Raw genomic sequence first — 27,053 nt, forward strand, 5'->3', positions numbered from 1 at the left:
TTAGCTTAGCATAAAAACTAGCCTGGCTCTGTCCAAAAGGTAACAAAACATATATCACATATTTACTTTCTTCCTTGGAAGTTGAACTATTTCATATTAAAGGAGATAATTCCTCAAGTGTATGAACATACTATACATATATTATATATCTATCTTTAGGCACCATTAAGACCATACATTTGGAGGCCAAAGTAAATTTTTGGTGGCCCCAAAACAGTGAAACAGTGAAACAGAAAAAGGCAATTTAACACATCATCCTCTACTGTGACATTATCAGAATGAAAACATGTATTTAGCTGTTAAAACTGAAAAATCTTTTTCTGCCAGAAAAAGTCACCGTGTGGACACAGGTTTAAAAAAAAAAAAAAAAAAAAAGGCAACCACATTTTTAGTGTTGGCAACCATACGCTGATGCCTGGTTGCCTGGCGACCACTTTTAAAAGTTGCTGTGGATGTCAGCGGTGATGTTGTGAACATCGCTCATCTGGCTGCTGTTTGAGGCCACGATCACATCGAGAAGCGTCGCTACAAACCATCTCGTCGTTTCTTTAGACACGCATAAAAGTTATTACTTCAAACTTCCCGATCCTCTTATTCTTATTCATAAACGGGTCTGTGGAGCTGCAACAAAGTTGCTCTGTAACCCCAAACACTGTCTGGACTGTGGAGACCAGATCACGAGCACCGTTTCCCTTCTCCCTCCTCGTCTCTCTGTGAGGGTGTTCCTGTTGATCCACGGTTCACCCTGCTGTGATGTCACGCCCAGTGGAGCCAGACTAATCACAGCCACCTCCCAGGATCATCCCACACCATTCGTCTTCTAGACAGCTTCTACTGCTTAGTCAGAGTAGAAGAAGAATGCTGTTCTCACCAAATGTGAAGCAAGTTTTCAAGTTACTCGTGGGAGTTTGATGGCGGGATTGTTTGTGTTTATTTGCGTCACTGGCTAGACAAATCGGAAAGGAACAGGGGTTTTCCTCTGTAAAGACAAGGTTTCATCAATCATGGCTGAAATAACCACTATTGTTGATTAATATATATATTGTTGAGTCCCAGATATCCTGAGGAAACTAAACACTGTCGTGTCCGGGTTCATCATTTCACAGAGCTGTATTCACTGTATCTATCAAGCCACACATCAACTCATTTACTACAGCAGTTTGAACCCAAAATAAACAGACTTAGCTGCAAGTTAATTACATTAAACGGATAAAAAAAATGCCAAAATAACTACATTATTATGCCAAATTGTAAAAAGTCTTAATTCATGTTTTGTTAGGTTTGTCCGCAAGAAGACAAGCAAGCGACTTTTAAAATGCTTGTTTTTTAAATGGAGTTTGGATTCATCAGCGCTAGGCTATGCTAAGACCTTAGCTGCTCCATCAACACTCAAAATAACAGCACAAATCCATCCAAACTCCATTAAGAAAAGAAGGATTTTAAAAGTTGTTTGCTCGTCGTCTTGCAGACAGACCTAACAAAGCTTCAATTCAGACTTTTTACAAATCTTCATCATTATGTCATTATTTCGGCATCCTTTTTAACCCTTTTATTGCAATTAAATCACAGCAGAATTGTTTATTTTGTGTTAATACAGCTGTAGTGTTGTACAAAATTTGCATCTACTCGCGTCCATTCGCATCTTTGCATTGACTTTGTACGTAATCGCTTCACCCAAACAACTCGCATGTCTTCCTGGACCTCAAACGTTGGTTTCTCCTTCAGTGCAGTTCATCTGTTCTTGACCCAGCCTTGTGAAGATGCCAATTAAAAGCCCCTTTATCTCATCGTGCCCTTAAAGGCAGCTCGTTCTGCACACAGTGACTGTTGGAGTGGCCTGTGTGGAAGACTTCAGCGGTCTCTAAAAGCATTGTTGGCTCTGCTCTCCGCTCACATTCTTGCAGCTCTCGGCCTCCTGACCACACAAGAAGGAGGAGAGACCGAGCACTCCTCAAATATTTGCACAGTAATTTCTGGTTGTTTGAGCGAGTTGTGTGAAGAGTGTGAAGATCCGTGACATCAAGGAGGGAGATTAATGGACGACTGACGGTCTGAGAGTTTAATTAGCAGTAGCTGATGGGTGAGGTTTGGAGCTCGTTGATGACGGAAACCAAACCGCACAAACAAAGCGACGAGTCCGTTCTCGTGATGGAAACCCGTTTAATGAGAGGGCGCTGCTGGTCACGCATAACTGAGAGGAGAATGCTGAGTCTGGGGTCTTTCACATGTGGAGAAAGGACATCTTTAACCCCCCACACCCTTCACCCATCACCCTCCCCCGCACACACACATCTCCTCCTCTACTACTTGTGAAGAAGCCCTGGGTTTTGGTAGATCCTCCTTCTGAAATTAACCTTAAATCACTCAACTTCTTTGAACCAGGACTGCACAGACAGATTAAATGGAAAAATGTAGGTCCCTTTCCCTCATTCTGCCCACAAAAAAAACAAAAAGTGGTTTAGTTTCACAATTCTGTGAGAAAACATGAAAATATATGACAAATATAACAATAAAAAAGAGTGTAAAAACATTCACAGAAGTTTCTATTACATTTCTGAAGAATAAATGAAGGAGTTTGATTAAAGGCCTTAAAAACCTCCAGAATAAAAGAAACTCAAATGTGAAATACTCCCCCATATTTAGGGCTTTTATTTTGATAGGTAAGAACAGAAGTAGATGCTTCTTGTCTCCTCAACATGGAGATTATTTTGTCTTAATCAAGACAACAAACTTTATGACTTCTTTCAACTTTGAGATATCACCACAAATCAGATCCACTCCCTTCTTTTGTACCTTTCACAATAAAAGCCTTAGACCTTTAACTGTTCACCAGAGGAAACTCAAATTCACTCAGAGCCTTTCGCCAACAGGAAACTCAATGAAATATTTGCTCTGAGTCAACAACATCCTGGTAGTTGATCCTCTGCCTGAATAAATATATTCAAAGCTTTTTACTGAGCTATTCAAACCTGCATCTCTGCCGGTTTGAATAGCTCTGATGTGAGGAGTATTTTACCTTTTGTGTTTATTCATCACACCGTGCAACTTTTATTATTTTCTAGCATTAAGTGAATGGTGGAAAACATTAATCACAGTTTAAAAGTTCAGCAGTTGGTCATGTTTCCTGGATGTTCCTGTTGCAGCTTCATAAATAACTCTTACACATAAACACGTTGGGGACATTAAGATTCATAGATTTGAATGAAAGGGCGTGGAGTCGCTGCAGAGAAACTGGGACTGCACTGTAACGTGATCCGTTCAGATGAGTTTATACACCAGAGACTTGTTCTTTTTCACGTCTGATAAACTCTACAGGACGTCAGCAGACGTTTGGAATCACACGGAGAGCTGGAAGGTCGCTCAGAAATTACAGCTGACCGATTAAAAAACCTGAAAAATTAAGGTGGGGGTGTTTAATTGTACCCAGATCAGCCTGACTGCTACTTTACAGAACCTTTAGTTTAGTCCTGAGCTCTCTCTCTCTCTCTCTCTCTCTCTCTCTCACAAGTTTCAGGAGATTTCATGTGGTAGAGGAGAGAAGGAAACTCTGGTTCAGGATCCGTGTGTTGATCCGGACCTGGAGCCTGGATGTGTTGCCGGGCAAGTTGAGCTGCTTGTATTTTTACCGTGCCACCGGTGTGTTTGTGCTGAGAGAGGCGGATAACAAGTCTGTAACTAAACACACACTGATGTTTGCTTTAGAATCAGAGCAAAAAAAAAGTGCTGATTTAATGTTTTTATTTAAGATTTAACATGTTTTGTGTTGCGTCCTTCAGTTTGTGCAGACATATGGACACAAAGGAGTGAAAGGTGCTGTGGAGGATTTATTTATTTAAGTAATTATTTCCTGAAATGTGCAAATGAAAGGAGAAGACAATGGAATCATCTTGCTTGGTTGGCTTTGGTATCGAGGTCACAAACACACACACACACACACACACACACACACACACACACACACACACACACAGTAACAATGCAGAGCGACCCCATTGGCTAACAGACCACGCACTCCCGTCCAATGAGAGCATGCAACAGAAAAATGCGCAGCCTCACTCACAAATAAAATCAACATGTTTTTCTTTAAAAAAAAAAAAAAAACATTTTCCCCTCAGTGAAATGGGATTGTTTTTTTAATGCAAGAAATAATCAGGCCGATCAATCAGCTGTGGTGTGTTATTGATAACCTGCTGACATCCCATAGTGAGGTCAGAGGAGAGACAGATTGTTGTTTGGGGGTTTAAACTTCTGTCATGTGAGTTTTTACTTTCGGTTACATAACAGTGGGAGCAGTCGGGGGGAGGAGGGGGAGGAGGGGGAGACGCCCGCGGTGACATCATCGGCAGAGCGAGTCCACTTCTGAGGTTCTTTTCTGGGAAGCTGGCCTGCGTGAGCTTGTAGAGAAGATGATCTCACTAATTGATGAGAAAAAGTCTGAAAACGTTTCTTTAGAAACCTCATCGTGTCGAGGAATTCTGTAATCCTTTAAAAGTTTGAGGTAGAGAGGTGAAGACACTACAGGTGAATAGGGCAAACGAATGAACTAATAAATATCAGCATGAAACTTCACCAGTTCATTACTGACATTACGATGATTATTTGAAGTTTTCTGAATAATTGAGCATTATCTTATTAAATATTTGCCTATTTTCCTATATTTCAGACTCAGGGTCTGGTGTTTACACGCCTCCTCTCAGTGACGTCTTCAGCTTGGCTCTTTCTGTAGGAATCTGTGGTCGGACTCTCCGCTGAGCTTCACCGTCTCTGCCCGGTCGGCGTTTAACTCCCAACGCAGAGGAATCCATAAAAACGCAGTGTGTGTGTTTTTACGAGACTTGATTTGGTTTCATCAACAAGTCTGAGTTAATGTGTGAACTGTAACCAACACAACACGTTCACAAAGAGGTCGGACGGGTGAGGCGACTTTCTTTTGAGGGGAGAAAAGATAATACGGAGCAGAGCTTAAGAAGTTGGAGAAAGTAATGAAGAAATTCCTCTCCCTCTCTCTCACCCCGCTGCTCCCTCCCTCTCTCCCCCTTTCTACTGGCCTCCTGTGCCTAGTTTCTCCTGATGTTATGGGGAGGGACGGCAGTAATCCTGGGAGTCCTCCAAGCCTCAGCTCATACGTGAAGGATTGGAGTGTTATCTATATAAGGTAACAGAGAAAAGCCTCAGATCAGAGAGAGAGAGAGAGAGGGAGAGTAACCGATCGGCAGATAAAAGAAGAAACGGAACATAAACACGAGTCCTGACGGCAAACTTTTGATGTGAACGTCCACTGATCCATGAAGGAGGAGGAATCTCTGTGATCCCTGCTTCTAGTTTTCTTCTTTCCGTTTTACACGGTTACTCAAAGACACACACATTTCCTTCACACACACAAGGAAACGTGTCTGTCTGTTCAATGAAGCGTAGCTGAAAGAGTCCACTCTCAGATAACAACGCTTGTTCACTTGTTAAGATTTTTCTCTTTCAGTTTCATTTAGAAAACATCCTCCGGTTCTGACCAGTGAAGTCAAAGCTTCATGTCTTAAAGCTGCATTCTCTCTCCTGTCCACCAGGGGGCGACTCCTCTGGTTGTATAGAAGTCTATGAGAAAATGACTCTACTTCTCTCTTGATTTATTCCCTCAGTAAACATTGTAAACATGAGTTTATGGTCTCAATCTCTAGTTTCAAGTCTTCTTCAATACAGCATGATGTTCATTTAGTAAATGATGCTCCATTTAGAGTCAAACAGACCATAAAGCAGGGGATGCTTTAGGGCGGGGCTACACACTGATTGACAGGTCGACACCAGAGACGTATACGGCGTCTCTACGTCACTCCTGCTCAGTCCATATATGGTCATTTCCTGTTCACTGGTTGCAGAAAAAACATGATGGCCACAACCAAAACACCAAACTGGAGGCTTCAAACCTTCTAACATACAGTCTATGCTATTTACACATCGAGCAGACATAAATCAGGTAATAAATTAATTGAAAAGTAGAGTCATTTTCTCATAGACTTCTATTCAACCAGAGGAGTCGCCCCCTGATGGACACTAGAGAGAATGCAAGTTTTTAGACACTTCAACATCGGCTTCACTCTGCAGAACCAGAGGTTGCCGCCCGGTAAATAGGCTATGGTTCGCTAAAATGTTAGCCGTATCCACTTTATACGCTGATGATATGTTGGTGTTTTGTTTAATTGTTGTTCTGCTGCTGTGAAGTGGCCAAGAAATGCTTCTTTAAGTGGCGAATGGATTCAATACCACTTGAACAACAATCATAGTTGTTAATCTGAGACTTTCCACTGCAGCTGAAGGATCTAGAATCTTGTCATTGAGCTTTACTGTGATCATAAGATGCTAAAGGAAACTTCTTTCCTCTTTTAAAGATGAAGGCAGGCGTGTCCCTCAAACATGCATCTTATTAACTTGAGCTCAGCTCGTCATAAAGGGCCACAGGAACATGTGACTCCAAGTGGAACTGGACCCTGATGGGAATAACCACCTCTGGAAACTCTATCTGCTCGCTCTATAAAGTACAATGCAGCTGCTCGGATCTGGTTCGCTGCCCCCGCGAGGCTTCCTGGTGACTTCTGATATTTAGGAAAGGCGAGGCCGGCTGGACGCCAGAGGCCATGTTGCAAAAAAATAAAACACCCAGTTGTTTGTGAGGAGATTCGGTTTCTTGTATGACAGCGTCAACCTCAAACGCCAGAGTCGCTGCCTCAGCAGCTTCGTGCATAAGCCCACAGCTGAAACACGTAACGGGATATGTATGAGAAGTATTTACCGCCACATGTTCCTCCAGGGCAGACAGGCATGTTATTTGCATTTTTTTTTTGTTCCACACATTCTCTTTTATTTTTAAACAAAACAGAACAAATCAGGAACATACACATATGGCGAAATTAAACCACAAAGAATTTTTGGGGGATGTTGTCCAATTATAAACACATATGTCCTTGATTAAAAATAAAATAAAAATAGAAAATAGAAAATATATAAAATAAAATAAATTAATTAATTAAAATGTTAAATAAAAAATAAATTTAATTTAATTATGTTAAAATAAAATAGAATAGATAAAACATTGGGGGAGGAATTTACAGTTGCGTAGAGTGCTTTTTCGTCAGGATTAATTGCTGTTTTGTTGTTTATACTTGAATCATAATTTAGCTCGGGCCCAAATATGCGTTAATGTTTAAACCAATGAAGTCTAGAGTTAATCAGATATTTCTTTGTGTCAATGAATCACATGAAAAAAAAAACGGGAAGGAAATGATCCTACTAAGCTTTATCTGTTTATCACAGCCTGATATCTCTTCTTCCTGTGAGCCATTGAGCTCCATTAAAAACACATCAATAAGCCTCACTGTTGCACTTGGTGACATGTTCCTTTATCACTATGAACACACATACTGTGTTTACTGTGACTCAACCCGACATTCACCGTCCTGCTGCCACTAATACTCTCAAGAGCTCCACATGTGCGACCTGAGACTTCACCCACCTGTCACTAAAAGAGGCCACACATTCAATTATGTCTAACTTTAAGCCTTAATATAATTCAAACAGTTGAGTTATATAAATATACATCCCCTGTATAGTCGTCACAAACAGGGATGTTAGCCATAGAGACCAAAACCGTCTTGGTACCAGGCTGTAAACACGTTTATTTGTCCTGTAAAGTTAAGCATTTTAACATTGAGGTCTATGGGGATTGACTCGCTGTTGGCGCCTCATGTGGTCATTTGAGGAACTGCAGTTTTTGTCACTTCAGCGTTGGATTCATTCCTCTCGTTTGATCTAAGTTCTTCTCTAGTCAGCTGACTTCTGAAAATGTTCCTGCAACACTTTAATTTCAACGGTTACCTACGTACAGGTACATGACCTTTTGACCTCTACATCAACCCCATCCTACGCATTAGGAGCAATACAGAGATCTATTATTAAGCATCTGGAATTGACCTAGTCTATATTGTTTCGATCTTCTTCTTCTTTTTAATTTCCTGCAGACTAGGAACAGGAAGTGTATTGCTAAAATCAGAATCTATATTTAATGCTTTTATTGTGAAAAGAGAATATAGTGTATTATAGTTTATATAACAATCTGAGTGTGTTTCATCATGTTCAGTGTGTGTGATATCAGAAGGGCAGAAGGTCAGGTTGAGACACACACACACACACACACACACACACACACACACACACACACACACCACTCCTCCCTCTAAACCAAATCAGACCTCTATATGTTGCTCTAGCTTGTTTGTTCAGCTGCAGAGGAGATCCTCCTCCTCCTCCTCCTCCTCTCCTCCTCCTCCTCCTCTTCCTCCTCCTCCTCCTCCTCTTCCAGCAAAGTGGAGGTTAGATTCCATAGTTTCACAGAAACCTCTCTGGGGCACCGGTGGCAGCATCGTACAGCAAACAGATGTTGTATTTTCAGATTTACTCTCTTCGGGGGTTGAGACCTTGCTGAGCAGATTTAAGGACTTGTGTGTTTTTATTACTGGGCTGAAACTCCCACAGGTGCTTTTAGAGGGAAAGAGGCCGGCTCGCTTGTTATTATTACGAAGAGACTCTTCCTGAAAATGTTATTTATTTTTCTGTTTTGGTTGTGTGTGGTTTTTTTTGTTGGTGAAGCTAAAATGAGAGGAAATATCCTGAAGAGTTTCCACTATGAGAGAACGAGTGATAACGTATCTTTAACCACACACTGAGAATGTTAAAGCCTGGAGCTCAGCGTTCCTGCTGACTCTGCAGAGCTGTGAGTGGATCTGATGTAGATATGAAAGTGTGTTTTAAGGATTTGTAAAGTTGTTTTTTAGCCTCTTGACTGCAATCTGCTGAGGGACGAAAAAAAAAGCCATCTGGTGGAGTTTGGCCTCCATTAGAAGCAGCTTGAGTGCATGAAGATAAGTTTTCCCTCCACCACCTCTGCTGCTCGCCGGTGGTCTGAGTACGCCTCCACCCACTGCAGAGCACACACCCAAAACTGTGAGCAGGGAGGTAAAAACAGTCCTCGATGCGTTTCTTATATTATAAATAAAGATGTGAGCGTTTACTCTTATGGCAGATTTTGAACCCCAAAGCAGTTTCTTTTTCTCCTGTCAGGTTTTTCTCTCTGTGGTCTTTATTTCACTGTAATATAAAAGTCCTGCTCCTCTATGGAAACAGAACAATCATATAGAAGTAGAGAGAACTCTGTTATAATGACATAAATCATAAAAAAGTTAAAAACGCAAGTTGAATTTCTTAGATTATTCATTTTACAAAAATTGGCAAACAATGGAATCTATATAATTAACTTGGTTCAAAGTGCTGCAACTGTAACCAATGTTGGGGAGAAAAAATGGAGGCTCTACGTTTTAGATATATTTAACTTTTTACATTTGTACAAACTCTACTTCCAGCCTCTCCTCCTCTCTCCTCTCCTCTCCTCCTCTCTCCTCCTCTCCTCCTCCTCTCTCCTCTCCTCTCCTCCTCTCTCTCTCCTCTCTCCTCTCTCTCCTCCTCTCTCTCCTCTCCTCTCTCTCTCCTCTCCTCTCCTCTCTCTCCTCTGTGTTCAGCAGCCTGAAGTTCAGTCAAAGTTTCACAGATTTGTTGTCACATGACTGTTGTTCTCAGATGAATCAATCATGTCTTCATAGTTTCACTGAGGAGCTCAGAATTTAATGTTTTTTACAGAATCTGGTTAAAGCAAACCGTTTATTTGTGGCGAGATTTTAAATGAGACATGTAGAATAAAATGTTGCTGATTAAATATCAAACTTTAACGCTTCATTTCAGCTGCTTTTTCTTGGGAAGCGTTCATCAAACATGATGTGTTTGAGGATCCTCGGAAAGATACAAATCTGCCGATCGTGACGGTTTTTACAGCGTCTGGCTGTGATAAAAGGTGAAGTTTTGGCGATTGTTTAAAGAAAACATGCTTTTCCATCTCACTGGCGGGTTTTGGGTTTAAGAGGGTTAAAGTTTGGTTTAGAACCTTGTGGCTTCAGCAGAAGAAAAGTCTCCAAAGTGGTTGGAAGTGTAATAAATTACAGCGTCAGACCGTTGTCACGTGAGCGTGTAGGTTTAATAAAGTGCTTTAGCCTGTTTCCCAGTGTTTCCTTTGGTAAGTGCTCTGCTTTCTCACGTCACTCAAAGCTGACTTTAACGCTGACCTGTCGGGGTTTTCATTTCCATCATCCTTCAGAGAGAACTGAGACACTGGAGCTTGTTTCCTCTCTGTTGTATGAAGCCTCTGAGGGCCGAGGAGGCTTCTGGTCCAAACTGCATCATTGACCTGTCCTAGTTTAGCTCCAGTAACCAGACACAGCTGAGCAGGAAGCCTTGTTTTTACAGGGCTCTCTTTTTAAAGCAGTTGAAACTTTAAATAGTCAGCTGGAGGGTTTCTTTTTTCAACGTTAGCATCGTTAGCTATCCAGCTACAGCGAGTAGAGTCTGGATGAGACCTCTGCTTTTGTCTACCTTCTGTTACTTTATTCCAAGAGGTTTCTCTTTAATATGCATCAACAATGGAAAGCTTGACAAACGTTCTTTGTTCTTTAATCGTCCTCCTCAAGTTGATTCAGCACTCCTATCATAACCAGTAGAGTGTACCAGTATAGTGATGTTTGTAGTGTGTCTGTATGAGTGTTTTACTACAGTAGATGGAGTTGTGACGGAGAACTGAAGCTGTTATCTATGCTCTCTGAGTTACTCTGGTGAATCTGAACTAACCCTCGAAAACCCCAAAGTCACAGACATTAACACAAACAGACTAACAGGTGGAGGCAGCAGTAGAGCAGTAGCTCCTGTGTTCTGAGAGGTTAAATCTCTGTTTGTGTGAATGTAGTCTGGTGTCTTTGTAGAGAGCATAGATAACAGCTTCAGTTCTCCGTCATAAAGGTAAAGAGGTGTAAATATTCTAAATATAGCGTTCTCTTAAACTGATATTGATTCTTTTAGGAGTCTAAAATACGTCCACAGCAGAACATTGATCTGCTCCGTGCTGGTTCTCCTGTCTGTTTCTACAAACATCTGCTGTAGTGAAACACTGACTGTGGAGGAGAACCTCACACAGACACACTGATAAACATCACTACTGTACCTTTAAGGTCAGTTCACTTTCAGATGTTTGGTGGGACTGAATAATGTTTTCGCTCCGTCTTCTTCTCACAGTCAGAGGATCGTCCTACATTCTTGTGGGTTCTGAGTTGCGTAAAACTGTCGCCGCACAACCGGGCCGTGTGTCGCTGATGCCATGTCGTTTGGCTGCACCCACTAATTTCACATCATGACATAACAACGGGACCCGTCATTACCGCTGCAGGCAAAAGAGAAAGACGGCTGGTGGATCTCTGGAGGAACAGAATGGTGGATCTGGAGGCAGAGCTGCTCCTTAGCCTCAGATTTATGGCCACAAAGAGAATCTGCTCTTTCAGCTCGCTCTGTCCTCGGGGTCGGCCATTCATGGAGCACTTCCATGAGAGAATCCTCCAGGGTGTTCAGGAGTCAGGCCTACTTTATACAAACCTGGGTCCACTTTCTTTCTTTTTCCCTCGGGGGAGTAAAGAGCTGCATTGAGAGCGTCAGAGAGAACAGGAAGCAAACACATGTAGAGATCACAGCCATGTTTGGTTTGACGGCAAAGACTTTCAGGATTGTTCCTCACATAATGAAAAACAAACCTCGTACTTTCCAGCGCTGCGCTCTCTAGAGATTCATCTGAGCTATAAAAAAACACAGTATTAAATCATAACAAGATGTTTTTCTGCAATCAACTAATAATATGTTTGCTCTCTTTCTCTTCCATGTCCTCCTCTCACGCCCTGCTGCTCTCCATCAATAGGTAAGTACAGATTACATTTAGATTTTCCATCTGTCTGTAGATTAATTATGTTATTTCATATTTTCCCACATTGGTTGGGTAGTTTTCTACAGTGTTGTTCAGACTCTGTGCAGACACTCCTGGTTCACGGCGGGGCCACACAGCTGAGGTACGCTGAACTGTGGAAAGGGTCTCTTACGTCTCCGTGCACATGTGGCCCGTTTCCATGGAGACGCCCATTTTAAACCAATGCGGACGACGGCGTCCTTTTTTTTGACATGAGCTGCTGGCGTTGAGTTTCTGTGAGGAGCTGATCCAGCTGTGGTTCAGCCGGCTTAAACCCTCAGGTTCAGAGACACCTTCACAGCAGAGGCCTTCATAAATATCAATCTGCATAGTTTCATCTTCTCCCAGACGAGTTGGCAAACTTTAAACGTTGAATTAAAACTGTTAGCAGCATCTAAATATCTGGTTGTTTCATGTTTGGTTGTCAGAATCGATATTGAAACAGCAGACTTAAGTTTTAAGTATTTAACAACCTTGTGACTGTAACGAGCGGAAATTGACACGCGTCCTTAAGTATGTCACCATCTTTCCTAAATCTGACGTATTTTACAAACTTTTCTCAATTCTAAAATGTATTTAACAACCTTTTCCTAAACTTAATGAAGTAGTTTTTCTTTGAGGCTGGAGTTCATGTTGAAAGATTCTAGCGTGCGAAAATTGCGGGTTGGTGGAATTTAGTAGAAAAATGCACAAAAAAAGAGGAATAACTTTTTGTCAGATATCATATGTTGTATGAGGACACGTTAGACAGAAGGTCGATCAAACAGACTGATGTCCAACAGTTTATGAATGAATATCTGTATCCTAGCGTTGAGAGGCTAACAACAGAAAGATACTTGTGTCCCGGATTGAATATCACTTTCTTTTTCTTCTTTATGGATGTTTTGTGTGTTGGGGGGGGTCAGCTGGGTGTGGTGCTGGAAACCACCAGGACCTGGTGAGGCCTGATCCTCTCCATTGTTTCCATTCATAGAGCTGCTGGGCTTCACTCGCTGCTACTGGTTTGTGTTGGTTTATTCTGCCTCTGAGCTGGATGATGTGGGAGAGAGGACCGAGGCCTAATGACACACACACACACACACACACACACACACACACACACACACACACACACACACACACACAGATCTCTGTCAGCTCAGTCTGACCATATTTCCCAGTTAAACAGAGGTTTCCATTGCCGTCCGTCCGGGTCTAATGTTGCCCCCGTTGTCCCCCCCCCCCCCCCGTCTCTGCTCTCTGGTTTCCTGTTTCCACCTCGTTGTGCGTCTGAGGCTCCGGCTGTGAGGAGGAAACCCGCTGTGATTAATCTGCTCATACGTTTATAAAACCCCAACATACGTATGGACATTTACCTGAACTATCACTGCTTCTGTTTCCGTAACCTCTGTTGCTCCACTTGTGACCCGAGACCAGGGCGCCGTGCAGGCTGTTGACCTCTGACCCCTCAGTAACGCTGAGTTACATGCTGATGAATGAGCGGCTGCTTTGTGTGAGGCCATCGCTGTCGGTCCACAGACTCTGGATCAGTCGGTGCTGCTGCTACTGACGTCTCTGTCTCGTCCTCACGTGTGAACCCGTCGGTCTGTTTCTCATCCTCTGCTAGTCCAGTGGAAAACATCAGCACAGCGATCACATCCCTCCAATTCTTTTACTTACAAGCGTAGTTTATATTCGTTGTCGTGAAGCCAGCTAGAGCGCTCGGTCTTGCATTTTTCCTGTGACAAGAAGTTCATTGATAAAAACACTATTCACATGTCTGAGGATTTTACAGAGAAGGTCAATTCACTTTTGAATGCTCTAGAAGCAGGACGTCTTATACATCTTGATTTCAGTAAATATTTTGCAGCCAAATCAAATAGTTCACAGGATATTCAACCTTTGTTTCTTTATGATACATTTAATACTTGAATTGTTTCTATACAGGGTTTGTATAAATGTAATAAAGTAGTCCATGAATATGAGAAATGAGTTTATAGATAATTAGAATCCCTCCTGGGCATTGTGGAGGTTGGTTTATGGCAGAAAAAGGTTTTATTTCTCTGTAGATTTCTTTCCATAATGTTCTCAGACATTTAAAATAGTAACACTAGGCTCTTTTAGTGGACCTACATTAATGCCAAAGAGTTGTTTAGTGTCTGACGTCTGCAGAGTTCTCCAGTTTAAAACACTGACGTCTGCATTAATCATTAGGTTAAAAAATAATACCAAACGTTACCCTTTAACTTTTATTGCTGCAATACACATTATTTGTGTTTTGTTGTAAAATTCTTCTTAGTTTAAGGGTTTTCTTATTTTAAATGTGCATTTAAAGGTCAATATAGACGTCTGATGGAAGCAGAGCGTGCACGTGGTTTTGTTTTGCAGTTCCATAACGTCTCTTCATAATCAGAGTGACATGCAGGAGCAGAACGCTCAGTGAAGTCGGTTTGTTCTGATGAAAGATGAATCTCCTCCGCTTCTCTTTCCTTGTTTGTTTTGGCTTTTTGTCGGCGTGGAAACGTAAATTCACTTTTCCTGTCTGGACACTTTTGTCTCACCTTTTTTTTCTTTCAAACAGCCGTGTTCCCGTAAACTGACGCTGCAGACGCTGATCACATGATCTGTCTTCATCCTCCTCCTCCTCCTCTTTCTCGTGGTTAACTCTTCCCTTCCTCCCTGTAGAGCCAGGAGCTCTTTATTCTTTCTCTTTTTTTACCCGCCTCTCTTAAGGCGAGACGGGAGCACAGAGTGAAACAAAAGCAGGAGGTCAAAGGTCACACATTTTTCATTTGTGAGACTAATAGGCCAGGTGTACCTGGAGGGTACGGGAACCCAGAGAGGGACACACCCACCTAACGAGGAGGAGGAGGAAGGGGTGTGTGTGTGTGTGTGTGTGTGTGTGTGTGTGTGTGTGTGTGTGTGTGTGTGTGTGTGTGTGTGTGTGTGTGTGTGTGTGTGTGTGTGTGTGTGTGTGTGTGAGCACTTCAAAGGTCTAGAGAAAGTAGGGACTCGGTCCAAACCCAGCGGGCGATCCGTTACAGCCCACCAGGAGCTCACAGAGGTTCAGTGATGTGATACCAGACTGCAGCCAATCAGGAGGCGGAGCTGTAAAATGAACCCCGTGCTGATTTAAGGGGCAGAGGAATTTTTAGTGTTCTTAGGAGGATAGGGTGTTTCTTTCTTTTTTACAGTTATTGGTCCAGTTTTTCCTCTCTCTCTCTCTCTGTCTCTCTCTCTCTGTCTCTCTCTCTCTCTCTCTCTCTCTCTGTCTCTCTCTCTCTCTCTCTCTCTCTCTCTCTCTCTCTCTCTCTGTCTCTCTCTGTCTCTCTCTCTCTCTCTCTCTCCCTCTCTCTCTCTCTCTCCTCTCTCTCTCTCTGTCTCTCTCTCTCTGTCTCTCTCTCTCTCTCTCTCTCTCTCTGTCTCTGTCTCTCTCTCTCTGTCTCTCTCTCTCTCTGTCTCTCTCTCTCTCTCTCTGTCTCTCTACCTCTGTCTCTCTCTCTCTCTGCATGCTGCATTACAAACCCTTAATAACTGCCTTTGTTAATGTAAGGGAGAACTTAAAATCTAACTATTTAGGTCAATAAAACCGTATTTGAGATTTTTTTTACCACAAAACCTTCATATGAAATCACAGTATGTTAATTATTTATTTTTTCTCGTGAAATATTACAGTATGCAAACACTGCATATCACTCCGGCATTAATATCCCACAATGCACCGTGGTAGTGACCACAGCGTTCTTAACAGACGGTGGCGTACAGCTCTGTAACGTTGATAAAGTTTTATTCTAAGTGTTAGTTTGGACTCACATATTCTATATTCACATTCAGTGAATGAGTGACTCGGTGTTTACTGACCTCGTAATGAGGTGTCCAGAGGTCAAAAGGTCAAGGGTTTCTACGATGACCTCTGACCCTGCTGAGTGGAGGTCATCTAGAAACATGGAACGAATGCTCACATTCATGTCGTGACTTTTCCTTTTTCTCTGCCGGCGAACAAAACAAACGTTTGTGTGTTTGTTTGTTTGTGATCAGAGTCGATCTGCTTCCAGTAAGTCGTCACATGATTCCATCACGGACAGATATTTACTGTTAATGTCACATTAATCTGTTGTGACGCTGTAAACAAAGCTCGCTGCTCTTTACGGAGCTATAAAACACGCCATGCTGTTAAATCTTTACAGGAAATGTTCCTGAGCGTGTCACATGCTGAACACAAACCCGTCTCTCCTAAAACCTCCTCAGTCTGAGTGCTCTCGTTGGCGTCTTTCCTTCAACACGAACCGCTCTGGAAGTCTTTATTAAAAATGGAAAGTATTTCAAAGTCCCACATCTTGCCGTGGGACTTTGTAGTGGTAAATGTGAAGCAGATGAGGAGACGGGCCTCCATCATGCAGCGCTCCACAGCTTTGGCTGATCTTCAGTTTCAGGAAAAGTATTCCCTGAGTGCAGCAGCGTGGTTTCACATATTACCCAAACGTAATTTATTTCAAAACTGTGTGTGTGTTTAGGAAATGGAAAAGAGGTTTTGTCGTTGTGTTGGGGAATGTGTCACAAGAGGGAAGTTTTGAGGTTAGACTCCTCAGTGATGTGTATTGTTTTTGTCTACCTCGGCGGTTTGTAGGGAGGCTCAGCTTCTGAACCCGCCGTCGGGATGGAAAAGTAGTTTTCTTTAAACAACCGCCAAAACCACATCGTTCATCTGAGCCAGAAGATGTAAAAACTAACAGATTTCTATCTTTCCAACGGTCTTCAACACATCATTCATGACGAATGCTTCTGTCAGAAAAAAAGGCAACCAAATCAAGAATTCAAATTTTTCGATTTCATCAAAACATTTTATTCTACGTGTCTCATTTAAAATAATGACACAAATGAACCGTTTGCTTTAACCAGATTCTGTAAAAAACATTAAATTCTGAGCTCATCAGTGAAACTATGAAGACATGATTGATTCATCTGAGACCAACAGTCATGTGACAACAAATCTGTGAAACTTTGACTGAACTTCAGGCTGCTGAACACAGAGCAGAGAGGAGAGGAGAGGCTGTAAAAATAGAAATAGTTTAATATATATAGCACAAAGAGCCTCCAACTGTTTTTAAAAATACTTTATTAAAGAAATTCAACTCGCTTTTTTATGATTTATATCATAATAACTGTGTTATTCTGGAGCAGGACTTTATATTACAGTAAAAAATGAGGGCAAAAGGGGGAAAAATGTAACGGGATCAAAAAACAGCTTTGGTTTCAGAGGGTTCATGTGTTGGAACACAACCATGTCAGAGGTCAGAGGTCAGATACTGAATATCTTCAGTGTAATAGCCATCTGTTCTTGTGATCAGCAGCACGTTGTGTTTCGTCGTCGTAGTAACTGAAGCGGTGACATCAGATGGGGTTCACCCTCTGCTTCCTCATCATTCCTCTCCTTAAGGACAGTTTATAGATCCAGGCCGACGTCTCCTGGAGCTCAGACGTGATGTTTTGTTTCTCCTCCTCTCCAGGTTTTCTTGTGAGGACTTGTGTCGTGACCTCGAGTCAGGAAGTACAGACGTTAGAGCTCTGCAATTAAAAACAAGAGCACACCTGTGTTCTGCTTCTACCTGCTGTGGTGATGTCATCCTCTCACCTACATTTCATTCAGACTGTAAATGTCATGAAAGACTATGAATAGAAACGTTTCCCAAGCAGCTGATTAAATGACTGGTGTTGAGGGACAATAAGTATCAGACAGCTTTCAGAGCTATGCCTACAAAAAACATGTGTTGTAATATATAATAAATAAATAATAAATGAATCTAATAAAAGTCTGTATATATATATATATATATATATCTATATATATATATATGTGTATATATATATATATATATATATATATATATATACATGCATACTTTTATCAGATATATCTTAATATATATATATATAAATAAATATATATATATATATATATATTAATTAATATATAAAAAAGTTTCTCTCCATAGATAGAGATAGATATATATGCATATATATAACTATTTTTATTTATTTATTATTTTTTTAATACTAGTATTTTCCCATCCTATTTATACATTTTAATATTTCCATCCTTTCGGTACATTATATTACACATTAAGGTACATCATAGACATTTTATTAACATTATTTTTAACCTCATTTATCCATCATTTAGAATACAGCTTCTCTGGTGTTGTGATTCTGGCGAGTGATGTTCACAAAGGGCAAACAGTTGCTCTTTTATTCTTTATTGAGAGTAAATTAAAAAGTATTTTTAAAAAAAAGAAGATATCAGTTCCAGTTGGATTATAATATCGTATCATTAAGGCTTCATGTTGTTTCTCTGTCATCATCATCATCATCATCATCAGTTGGCAGGATGGCGGATTAGCTGCTGCTCGGTGTTATTCTGTCCGTGCTCTCGTCTTTGTGTTTCACTCATCAGCTGACGTTCAGCAGCGACCTTTTCTTCTCTGACAGCTTTGACTTTTTTTAGATTTTTTGACAAACAAGAAAGATGCAGATAATTTCCTTTAATTCATTTTTGATGAGTGTCGTTTAACGTTGTTGTTGTTTCTGGTTCTATTCAGGTTAGTAGCATTTGTTTCCACATTTTTCGTGCAGTTTGTACTGAAATAAATAGAGATATTAATGTGAAATGATGCTTTCATAGTGGGCAGGTGTTTGATTGATATTTAGTTTAGTACTTCTTTGATCTTCTGTGATTTAAAGCAGAATGCTGGATTGGAACTGTTCAATGTATTTTACTGATTTATCACAAAAAAGTGAATGAAGCTGTTTGTTGCCAAGTTTGCACTAATAAGGAATCAGACTTGGTGATTGGTTGGATTTCCAGCTTCTTAAATGAGAATATTTTCTGGATTCTTTCTTCTGTGACGGTAAACTGAAGATCTCTGAGTTGTGGACAAAACAAGACATTTGAGGACGTCATTTTGGGGCATTTTAAAGACCAAAAAATGAATCATTGGACCAAGAAAATAACAGACGTATTAATTATGTCACATAATAATAAAGATAATAATCTTTAGTTTAGTTTCAGCCCTGAAGTAGATCAAAAAAGTTCGGTCAGATTTTTGCTCCGTCAATTTTGAAAGTACATTTTTTTTTTTGCATTATTGTGCAAACGCTTAATATCACGTATATATTTTTTATTTAACACACTAACTCTCATCAAGAAGTATGACAATAATCCCAGAGCAATAGTGTAAAGAGTAGTGATGTCCTCTGAAACCTGACTTTGGAACTTCTTGTATTGCTGCTCAAGAAAGACTTTGTTTACATACAAGAATGATTATCTTTTCTACAATATAATCAAAAAGAACCGATAAGGGAATCGATAAGGAACCGAACCGATAAGAGTATCGATAAGAAACCGAACCGATAAGAGAATCGATAAGAAACCGAACCGATAAGAGAATCGATAAGGAACCGAACCGATAAGAGTATCGATAAGAAACCAAACAGATAAGAGTATCGATAAGGAACCGAACCGATAAGAGTATTGATAAGAAACCAAACAGATAAGAGAATCGATAAGGAACCGAACCGATAAGAGTATTGATAAGAAACCAAACAGATAAGAGTATCGATAAGAAACCAAACCGATAAGAGAATCGATAAGGAACCGAACCGATAAGAGAAAACCGAACAGATAAGAGTAAGAAACCAAACAGATAAGAGAATCGATAAGGAACTGAACCGATAAGAGTATCGATAAGAAACCAAACCAATATGACTATCGATAAGGAACTGAACCGATAAGAGTATCACTAAGGAACTGAAACAATAAGGAACCGATAAGAGTATCACTAAGGAATCGAACTGATAAGGAACCAAACCGACAAGAATACCGATAAGGAACCGAACCGATAAGAGTATCGATAAGGAACTGAACCGATAAGGAACTAAACCGATAAGGAACCGAACCGATGAGATTTTCCATAAGGAACTGAACCGAAAAGAGTATCAATAAGAAAACTGAACCGATTAGCAGGATCGACAAGAGTACTAGTATACATAAAGTCCTAACGATTCCCATTCTTAATAAAGACATCATTTAAGAATAAAAAACGTCTGTTATTAGACCTTTTAAAGTGTTGAGTGTCTATTTAAAGGTGTAAAGGTGTGGTTGTCATGGAGATGTCAGATCTCCATGAGTACCTGATCCGTATCACTCGAGTACCGCTGACGTTCCTCTGGAGCCTCCCTGCTCCTCCACGTCGTTGTTTCAGCGGTTTGGATTAACGCTGCGTCTCTCTGCAGCAGACCATAAACAGATTAGTGTTAGTGGCCCCGAGTCGGAGGCCATCTGTACCCAGCGCTGGGTGGGGAGGGGGAGGGGGGTGGAGAGCAGATGTTCCGGTGGAGCTCTGAGGTCAGTGTGGCAGTAGAGGCGTCTCTGCAGAGACACTCTGGACGCCGGCGTTCTGACTGAGATCATGGTTCTGTGCTGCGGCGCCGGCCTCCTGTCACACGGTAATGTTCGATTCCCCCGAGGAGACGCTTTACCTCCATCACACCTCTGCTCTCTGCTTCCTTGTTGGTACTTTTTTCTGCATGAGGCCCTAAAACTTAAACTACTTTCTCTACTGTCCCTTTAAACTATCAGAAGCTGCTTTTGATCATGTGGACTAACGATGTTCCTCTTCTCTAGAACCTGAAACGTCTTTGGTGAAAGTGCTTTTAACGTTTTTTAGAGGCTTAAGAGACATTTTGAACTTAAATGCATGCAATGGATTTAAAAAACAGGATTTATTTGAGCATTTAATGTACTTTTTTACCAACGCTTGTTGACAGTTCTCTGGTTGATGCACTTCGCTGGTTTGTTTTAGGTCTGAATCATTTTAAAAGTTTTAAACTTTTTGATATCTAGTTTTTTTGTTTCTGTTAGTTGTGTTTTTATCTTGAGCTTGTGTGAAACTTTTACGCTGCAATCTGAGATTCCAAAGTCTCAATGGGATTATCTTGAATAGATAAAGGTTAAATAAATAATACAATTTGAGCTGCAACGATCGGTTGATAAGTTGTCAACTAATATTTTAATTGCCAACTATTTTGATAATCAGTTTGAGTAACTTTTTAAGAATTTAAAAAAAAGTTTTCAGCTTCTAAAATGAGAATATTTTCTGGTTTCTTTGCTCCTCAGTGAAAGTAAACTGAATATCTTTGAGTTGAGGACAAAACAAGACATCTGAGGACATCGTCTTCATATTTATACACAAAAAACAAATCAATTAATCAAGAAGATAATGGTAGATTTCAGCCTTAAAATAAATAAAAAGTTCTGTGCTCACTAATAAAAGTCTTGCAGGGCCAAAACTTCAGATTTGATTCCCTCCATCTGGAAAGAATCATATTTATTTTGCTTTTTTTGTGCAAACACTTCATTTCTTGAATATTTAATCCAACACACTAACTCTGGTCATGAACTCTGAGCTTCCTCGCTCACCTTCCCTTCCTTCATCTCACTGTGACCTCATCACTGACATCTGCCGCCGTGTTCTATCCCAGACCGACGGCAAATTGTAGGTGTGAGATTGTGATGGGGGTTCAACTCCTGTCTGGGCCGGTGCTCGGAGAAATTACAGGGAAGAGAGAGTCTGAGGAGGCTTTCATCCCTCCACCTCCTCCTCTTCCTCCTCCACCTACCGGCCTGCAGGCCTGATTAGGAGGAGGAGGAGGAGGAGGAGAGATTGATGGTTCATGTCAGATAATATACTGCTTGATCTCACCTTTACGGGAAAGTTCACAGGGTGATTCTTAGTTGGAAATAAATGAGGGAGAAGAAGAAGAGAAGACTGAAAAAGAGGATTTTATTTTGTTGTTGCATAAATCAAGTGAAGTGTCTGACTCCTGTTTGTCTTCTCACCTGAGGCCATGTGGCTCATTTGGCTCAGTGTCGCATGTGAAAGGAACCGAAAGACGCCAAGAGGTCTGATGTGTTTTCTTAGACCTTATTCGGGGGGGTAACAGCTGACCACGGCTCCCCCCATTAAAGGCTCTCCTCCCCCCATATGACTCCATGACTTCTCAAAGGCTTCTCCATGAATGTAAAGCCTCAGTGGAGGAATGCTGCATTCACACCAGACACAAAGACAATGTTTTGCTCGATGCTAATACGAGAAATTTGCCGTAATTCGTGTGTTGCAAAATTGATTTATACAACATTTTATTTACAAAAAACATGGAGAAATTGCTTTTTAACAGCTTTTTACAGTATTTTCTGATTTATGGAGTGATACAAAACTCCCTCTGTAAAAACCTTTGACTCTAATATGTCAACAAAAGGAAATGAGCGTTGAGATTCTCCTCCTCATCACTGTAGTCACTGACGTTGTTGACGACAGTATTAGATATTCACCCACATCTGTACGATAGTTCATATTAGCACAGAGACCGAACTAAACTATGTGTATAAATGTATTTATATGAACCATATGGTACAAATAATAACAACTCTGACATATTTATGCCTATTTGATGTTATTTTGATTGTTGATGGAGCTGCTACAAAGTTAGCATAGCCTAGCACAGACAGATCCAAACTCCATTCACAAAACCAGCATTTATAAAGTTGTTTCCTTGTTGTCTTGTGGAGAGAACTAACAAAGCATGAATTCAGACTTTTTACAATTCTGCATCATTATGTAGTTAGTTCAGCATCTTTTTATACGTTTATTGCATTTAAATCACAACAAAATAGTTTATTTTATGTTCATACAGCAGTAGTGAACCAGCCGACATGTGATTTTCTAGATACAGAGAATACAGCCTCCTGATGATGTTATGAACCCAGACAAGACGGTGTTTAGTTCTCCAGTATGTGTGGGATTTCCACAATATATATATATATATAAAGCAGCAGTGGTGGTTATGTGAGCCGTGATTGATGAAACTTTGGAGGTAAAGCCCTGTTCCTCTCCAGTGTGTTTATAACGCCGGCTGTAGAAGACTAAAACAGGGGAAAGTAGACTGGGGTTTGGCTCACTGTGTGTGTGTGTGTGTGTGTGTGTGTGTGTGTGTGTGTGTGTGTGTGTGTGTGTGTGTGTGTGTGTGTGTGTGTGTGTCAGATGGGTCTTTAGTGTGTCGGTGTTAACAGCAGAGCCAACAGTTCATCTCTCAGCGGGGGGGAGACAGAGAGGACTTCTTCTGTTAAGAACTTTATCGTTTCACACAGAGAGATATGAGACAAATCAAAGAAAACACACAAATTTACTAGAAAAGTGTCTGTTTGACTCTAAATGGAGCATCATTTACTAAATGAACATCATGCTGTATTGAAGAAGACTTGAAACTAGAGATTGAGACCATAAACTCATGTTTACAATGTTTACTGAGGGAATAAATCAAGAGAGAAGTAGAGTCATTTTCTCATAGACTTCTATACAACCAGAGGAGTCGCCCCCTGGTGGACAGGAGAGAGAATGCAGCTTTAACACATGAAGCTTCACTTTAAAGAACCGGAGGTTGTCGCCTGGTTCTGAGTTTTGTTGCTTAGTTGAGAAAATGTTTTGTGTTATAATTAGGATTTTTTTTTACTTAGTTACAAGGCTGCCTACAGGTCTTACTCTCTATTTTGACAGTGTGTGTGTGTGTGTGTGTGTGTGTGTGTGTGTGTGTGTGTGTGTGTGTGTGTGTGTGTGTGTGTGTGTGTGTGAGAGAAGCAGGGACAAAGGGAAAAGTGTTTGTTGTTTTGGGGGAGGTGTTTAATTTCTCAATTTACACGTGATTATCGATATTTTTTTACTCCTGTGTTAATCTTATTTATTGCACATGCATAGCAATTACTATATTTATCCCTTTAATACTAAAATATGAATCAAATAATATAATAATTAAATAAAAAGAAAAGACAAAAAGAAAAAAAGAAAAACATTTATAAGTTTAAAAGGAGCAAAGAGATCATATTTAACCAGATTCTTCCTCAAAACTTTTACGCACAATATGACTAAATGTTATGTTATTGAACAACCAATTAAATAAAATAAGAATCAGGGGCCAATAATTCACCAGAATACCCGACACTTCATATTGTCTAGTTATTCTTTCTTGAAGTGAAGAATATTTACTGAATCCCACCGTCTGCTCACTCTAAAGCTTATTATATAAGTCTTTATCGATGAAAACAACCTGTTGATGTTCTGGTGATTCTCTGATTTAATAACGTCTGTAACTCGACTAAATCTTTGAGTTCCAGTCCTCCTGACTCAATAAACAGTCTGTTTCTGTGTTCTGTTGATATTTCCGACCTCTTAAGTGTAATGTGAGATCTTCTCAGTAAGCTGAGGAGCTGAGAGGGGGAACAGAGAGACCAGACCGGGTTCTGGTCAATGTTTAGAGGATGAAAGTCACGGCGTCGGGTTGCATTCATCCCTATTGTCTGGCTGCAGGTGATAGCACTGCACCGGTAAACGGGCTATTGCCCTGCTAACAGCTGATTATCCTGATTAACCAGCGGATCATCACGAAAACGCCAGAGTGGAAATTAAAGCTCTTTTCACAGCGTTCATGTGAGCATCACCTCATTTATCAAGAAAGATGTTGAAGGGTCGTCTTCTGTCAGACGAGTGGAAAGAAAACATTTATTTTACTACTTTGTCTGTTTGCGTCTGTAGATTTCTCCTAAATTCACCAAAAGTTACCATTAGATAATGCCTAATTTGCATAATTAAACATAAGATTTCAGAAAACTTGTAATACAAAAAGTAATCATCTTAATGTCAGTTAACAATTGATGAAGTTTCATGTTGATATGTAGTAGTTTATTTTTTGACCCTATTGACCTTTCGTGTCTCTTGGATGTACCTCAATTACTTCTCTAATGGTCTCTCTCTCTCTCTCTCTCTCTCTCTCTCTCTCTCTCTCAGCGGTGTCTAACCTGGACGTGGAGAGTAAGCTGACGGTACATTACGGTTCTCCGTGGCTCCTACAGAGGAACATCTTCAGACCCTCCACGAGGCCGGCATGTGTCGTAGACCTCCACAGACAGGCCAACCTCAGCCTGGCGGCCGTACATCAAGGTGAGGCCTGTCAGACTCCCAGTAACTCCCAGTACAAACACAACACACCTGCTGCTCCCCAGTATTACCTCTCTACATTTTTTATTAGACAAAACATGTTTTTATTGTGTCATTTACTTTATTAAAAAGAAACGGACACCTCTGGAATAGTTGCTTCTCACCATAAAGGTCTTCTTCTTGCTGTTTTGTTCTGACCTCTAGTGGAGAGTTGTTGCTACTGCACTCACATTGTTGTAAGAGCAATAGAGAATACAAAGGGCCTAATCTGAAAATGTTCCTTTCGAAATCTGTAATCTGTGTGTTATTGTGTGACTTTGGTGTTTTAAAGGGTTTGTTCAGATTCACCAAAGTCACACAATAACACTAACAGACTAACAGGTGGAGGCAGCAGTAGAGCAGTAACTCCTGTGTTCTGAGAGGTTAAATAACAGCTGGAATCACCGCCTCTCTGACTCAGTGACTGATGATTACTAGTAATAATTTCAGGTCTATTATATGTAATGCTTTGTATTGTACTGTGTCCACCTCTTCATTTCTGCACTGGGTTCCTCCAGACTGACACATTTCATTTATTGAAAGAGTTTCTGGATATTGTTCGTAGACTGACCGTTGTTTTTTTAAATGGTTCTTGTTTCAGAACACCAGAGGAGACGATCGGGCAGCAGAGAGCGGAGAGTCACCATCTCCATCTCGGCGGTGCCCCCGATGCCCATGTACCCCCCCGCACTGGTCGCCCAGCAACAGAGGGGAACCGATCTGACCTCGGTGAGACGACTCACTTTATGTTTCTGCTAAATGTTGTACTTTTTATTGTGGGAGGTCAGGGAACCGCTCACGGAGAACGATGACATGAATTTTGGTTCCTCATTTTTCACATTAAATAAAACTTTAAATTAATAAATATAGAAATATTTCACTAGTGGTGACCATATTAAATTAACGTTATATTTATTGGAACATTTTACACAGTTCCACTTTTGATTATGTATTTGTTTTCCCAAACATATTATTGAATTCACATTTTATTTTTTGGTTTGAGGGTATATTCACTCTTTTTTTTATATTATTACATTTTTTTCTCCCTTATTTCGGATCAAATTACATATATTTATATTTATGTATTAATAAATATTAATATTTTAGATTTATTATAATATATTTATATTTATATATTTGAGGTAGAAGTAAATAGATAAATACAAAAATTGAAATCAAATAATTTCTTTACCGGAGACCATTTCCCACTTTTGCTGGTTTGCTGCTGGTTTAAAGTTACTGTGAGGAGCTTTTAACTGGTTGTGAAGCAGCCTCAGTTTAATCCTGATCCTCTATATGACCAGAGAACCAGAACCAGAACCAGGACTGGGCGGGTCAGACTGTCAGACCCTGCTGCAGTAAAATGAGAGGTTTTCTAAAGGGAGTCTGGTGAACAGAAACACTACCACTGTAGTCCACAGGGGGGCGCCAGAATCAACATGAGATTCACAGCAGCTTTAAAGCATTTCTTTGTGACTGCTTTTTTAGCAGCTACACATATTATTTTAAAAGAAGTATTTTCTTTTAATATTTGTGGAAGTTGAATGTAGAAGCTCTTAAAGAAGTTTGACCCAATTAAAAGTTATTATTGTCCCTAAATATTCTCACTCATTCTGTGATTTCCTGGTTCTTCCAGAGAAACGTTCTCCGTGACGTTGAGTTTTAAATTACATTACATTACATTACATTACATTACATTACATTACAGTCATTTAGCAGACGCTTTTATCCAAAGTGACTTACAGGAAGTGTATTCAACATAGGTATTCAAGAGAACTACTAGTCACCAGAAGTCATAAGTGCATCTCCTTTCTTAAACAAGCATCTTAAAGCATAAACCAGAGCAAAAGTATAGTGCAGAGGCAAATTACTACGAAAACAATAATTGCAACAGACTAATACGAATACAATAAGTGCTACAAACGAATAGGATAAGTGCAGTAAAGGAATACGAATACAATAAGTGAAACAAACTAATACGAATGCATTAAGTGCTACGAGGAAGGCTCAGGGTAGTGCTTCTTAAATTGATTCTGTCTAGACTTCCTCTGGAATACAATTGTTGGTTTCCCTTTCCCATTTTTTATGTTGTATGGAAGTAAAATTTGCTTGTTTTAACC

The 27,053-nt window shown here is 40.4% G+C and overlaps 1 protein-coding gene across 1 annotated transcript in view; it reads left to right on the top strand.

Moving 5' to 3' along the window:
• The window catches only part of nhsa (Nance-Horan syndrome a (congenital cataracts and dental anomalies)), a 61,225-nt gene that overhangs the window by 25,237 nt on the left and 8,935 nt on the right, over nt 1-27,053 (top strand). Inside the window, exons 2-3 of the mRNA XM_054602846.1 lie at nt 24,745-24,897; nt 25,535-25,662. Coding sequence (XP_054458821.1) covers nt 24,745-24,897; nt 25,535-25,662 — 281 coding nt within the window. The remainder of the gene's footprint in view (nt 1-24,744; nt 24,898-25,534; nt 25,663-27,053) is intronic.

Source organism: Anoplopoma fimbria, chromosome 8 (assembly GCF_027596085.1).
Source record: "Anoplopoma fimbria isolate UVic2021 breed Golden Eagle Sablefish chromosome 8, Afim_UVic_2022, whole genome shotgun sequence".
Classification (NCBI taxonomy): domain Eukaryota; kingdom Metazoa; phylum Chordata; class Actinopteri; order Perciformes; family Anoplopomatidae; genus Anoplopoma; species Anoplopoma fimbria.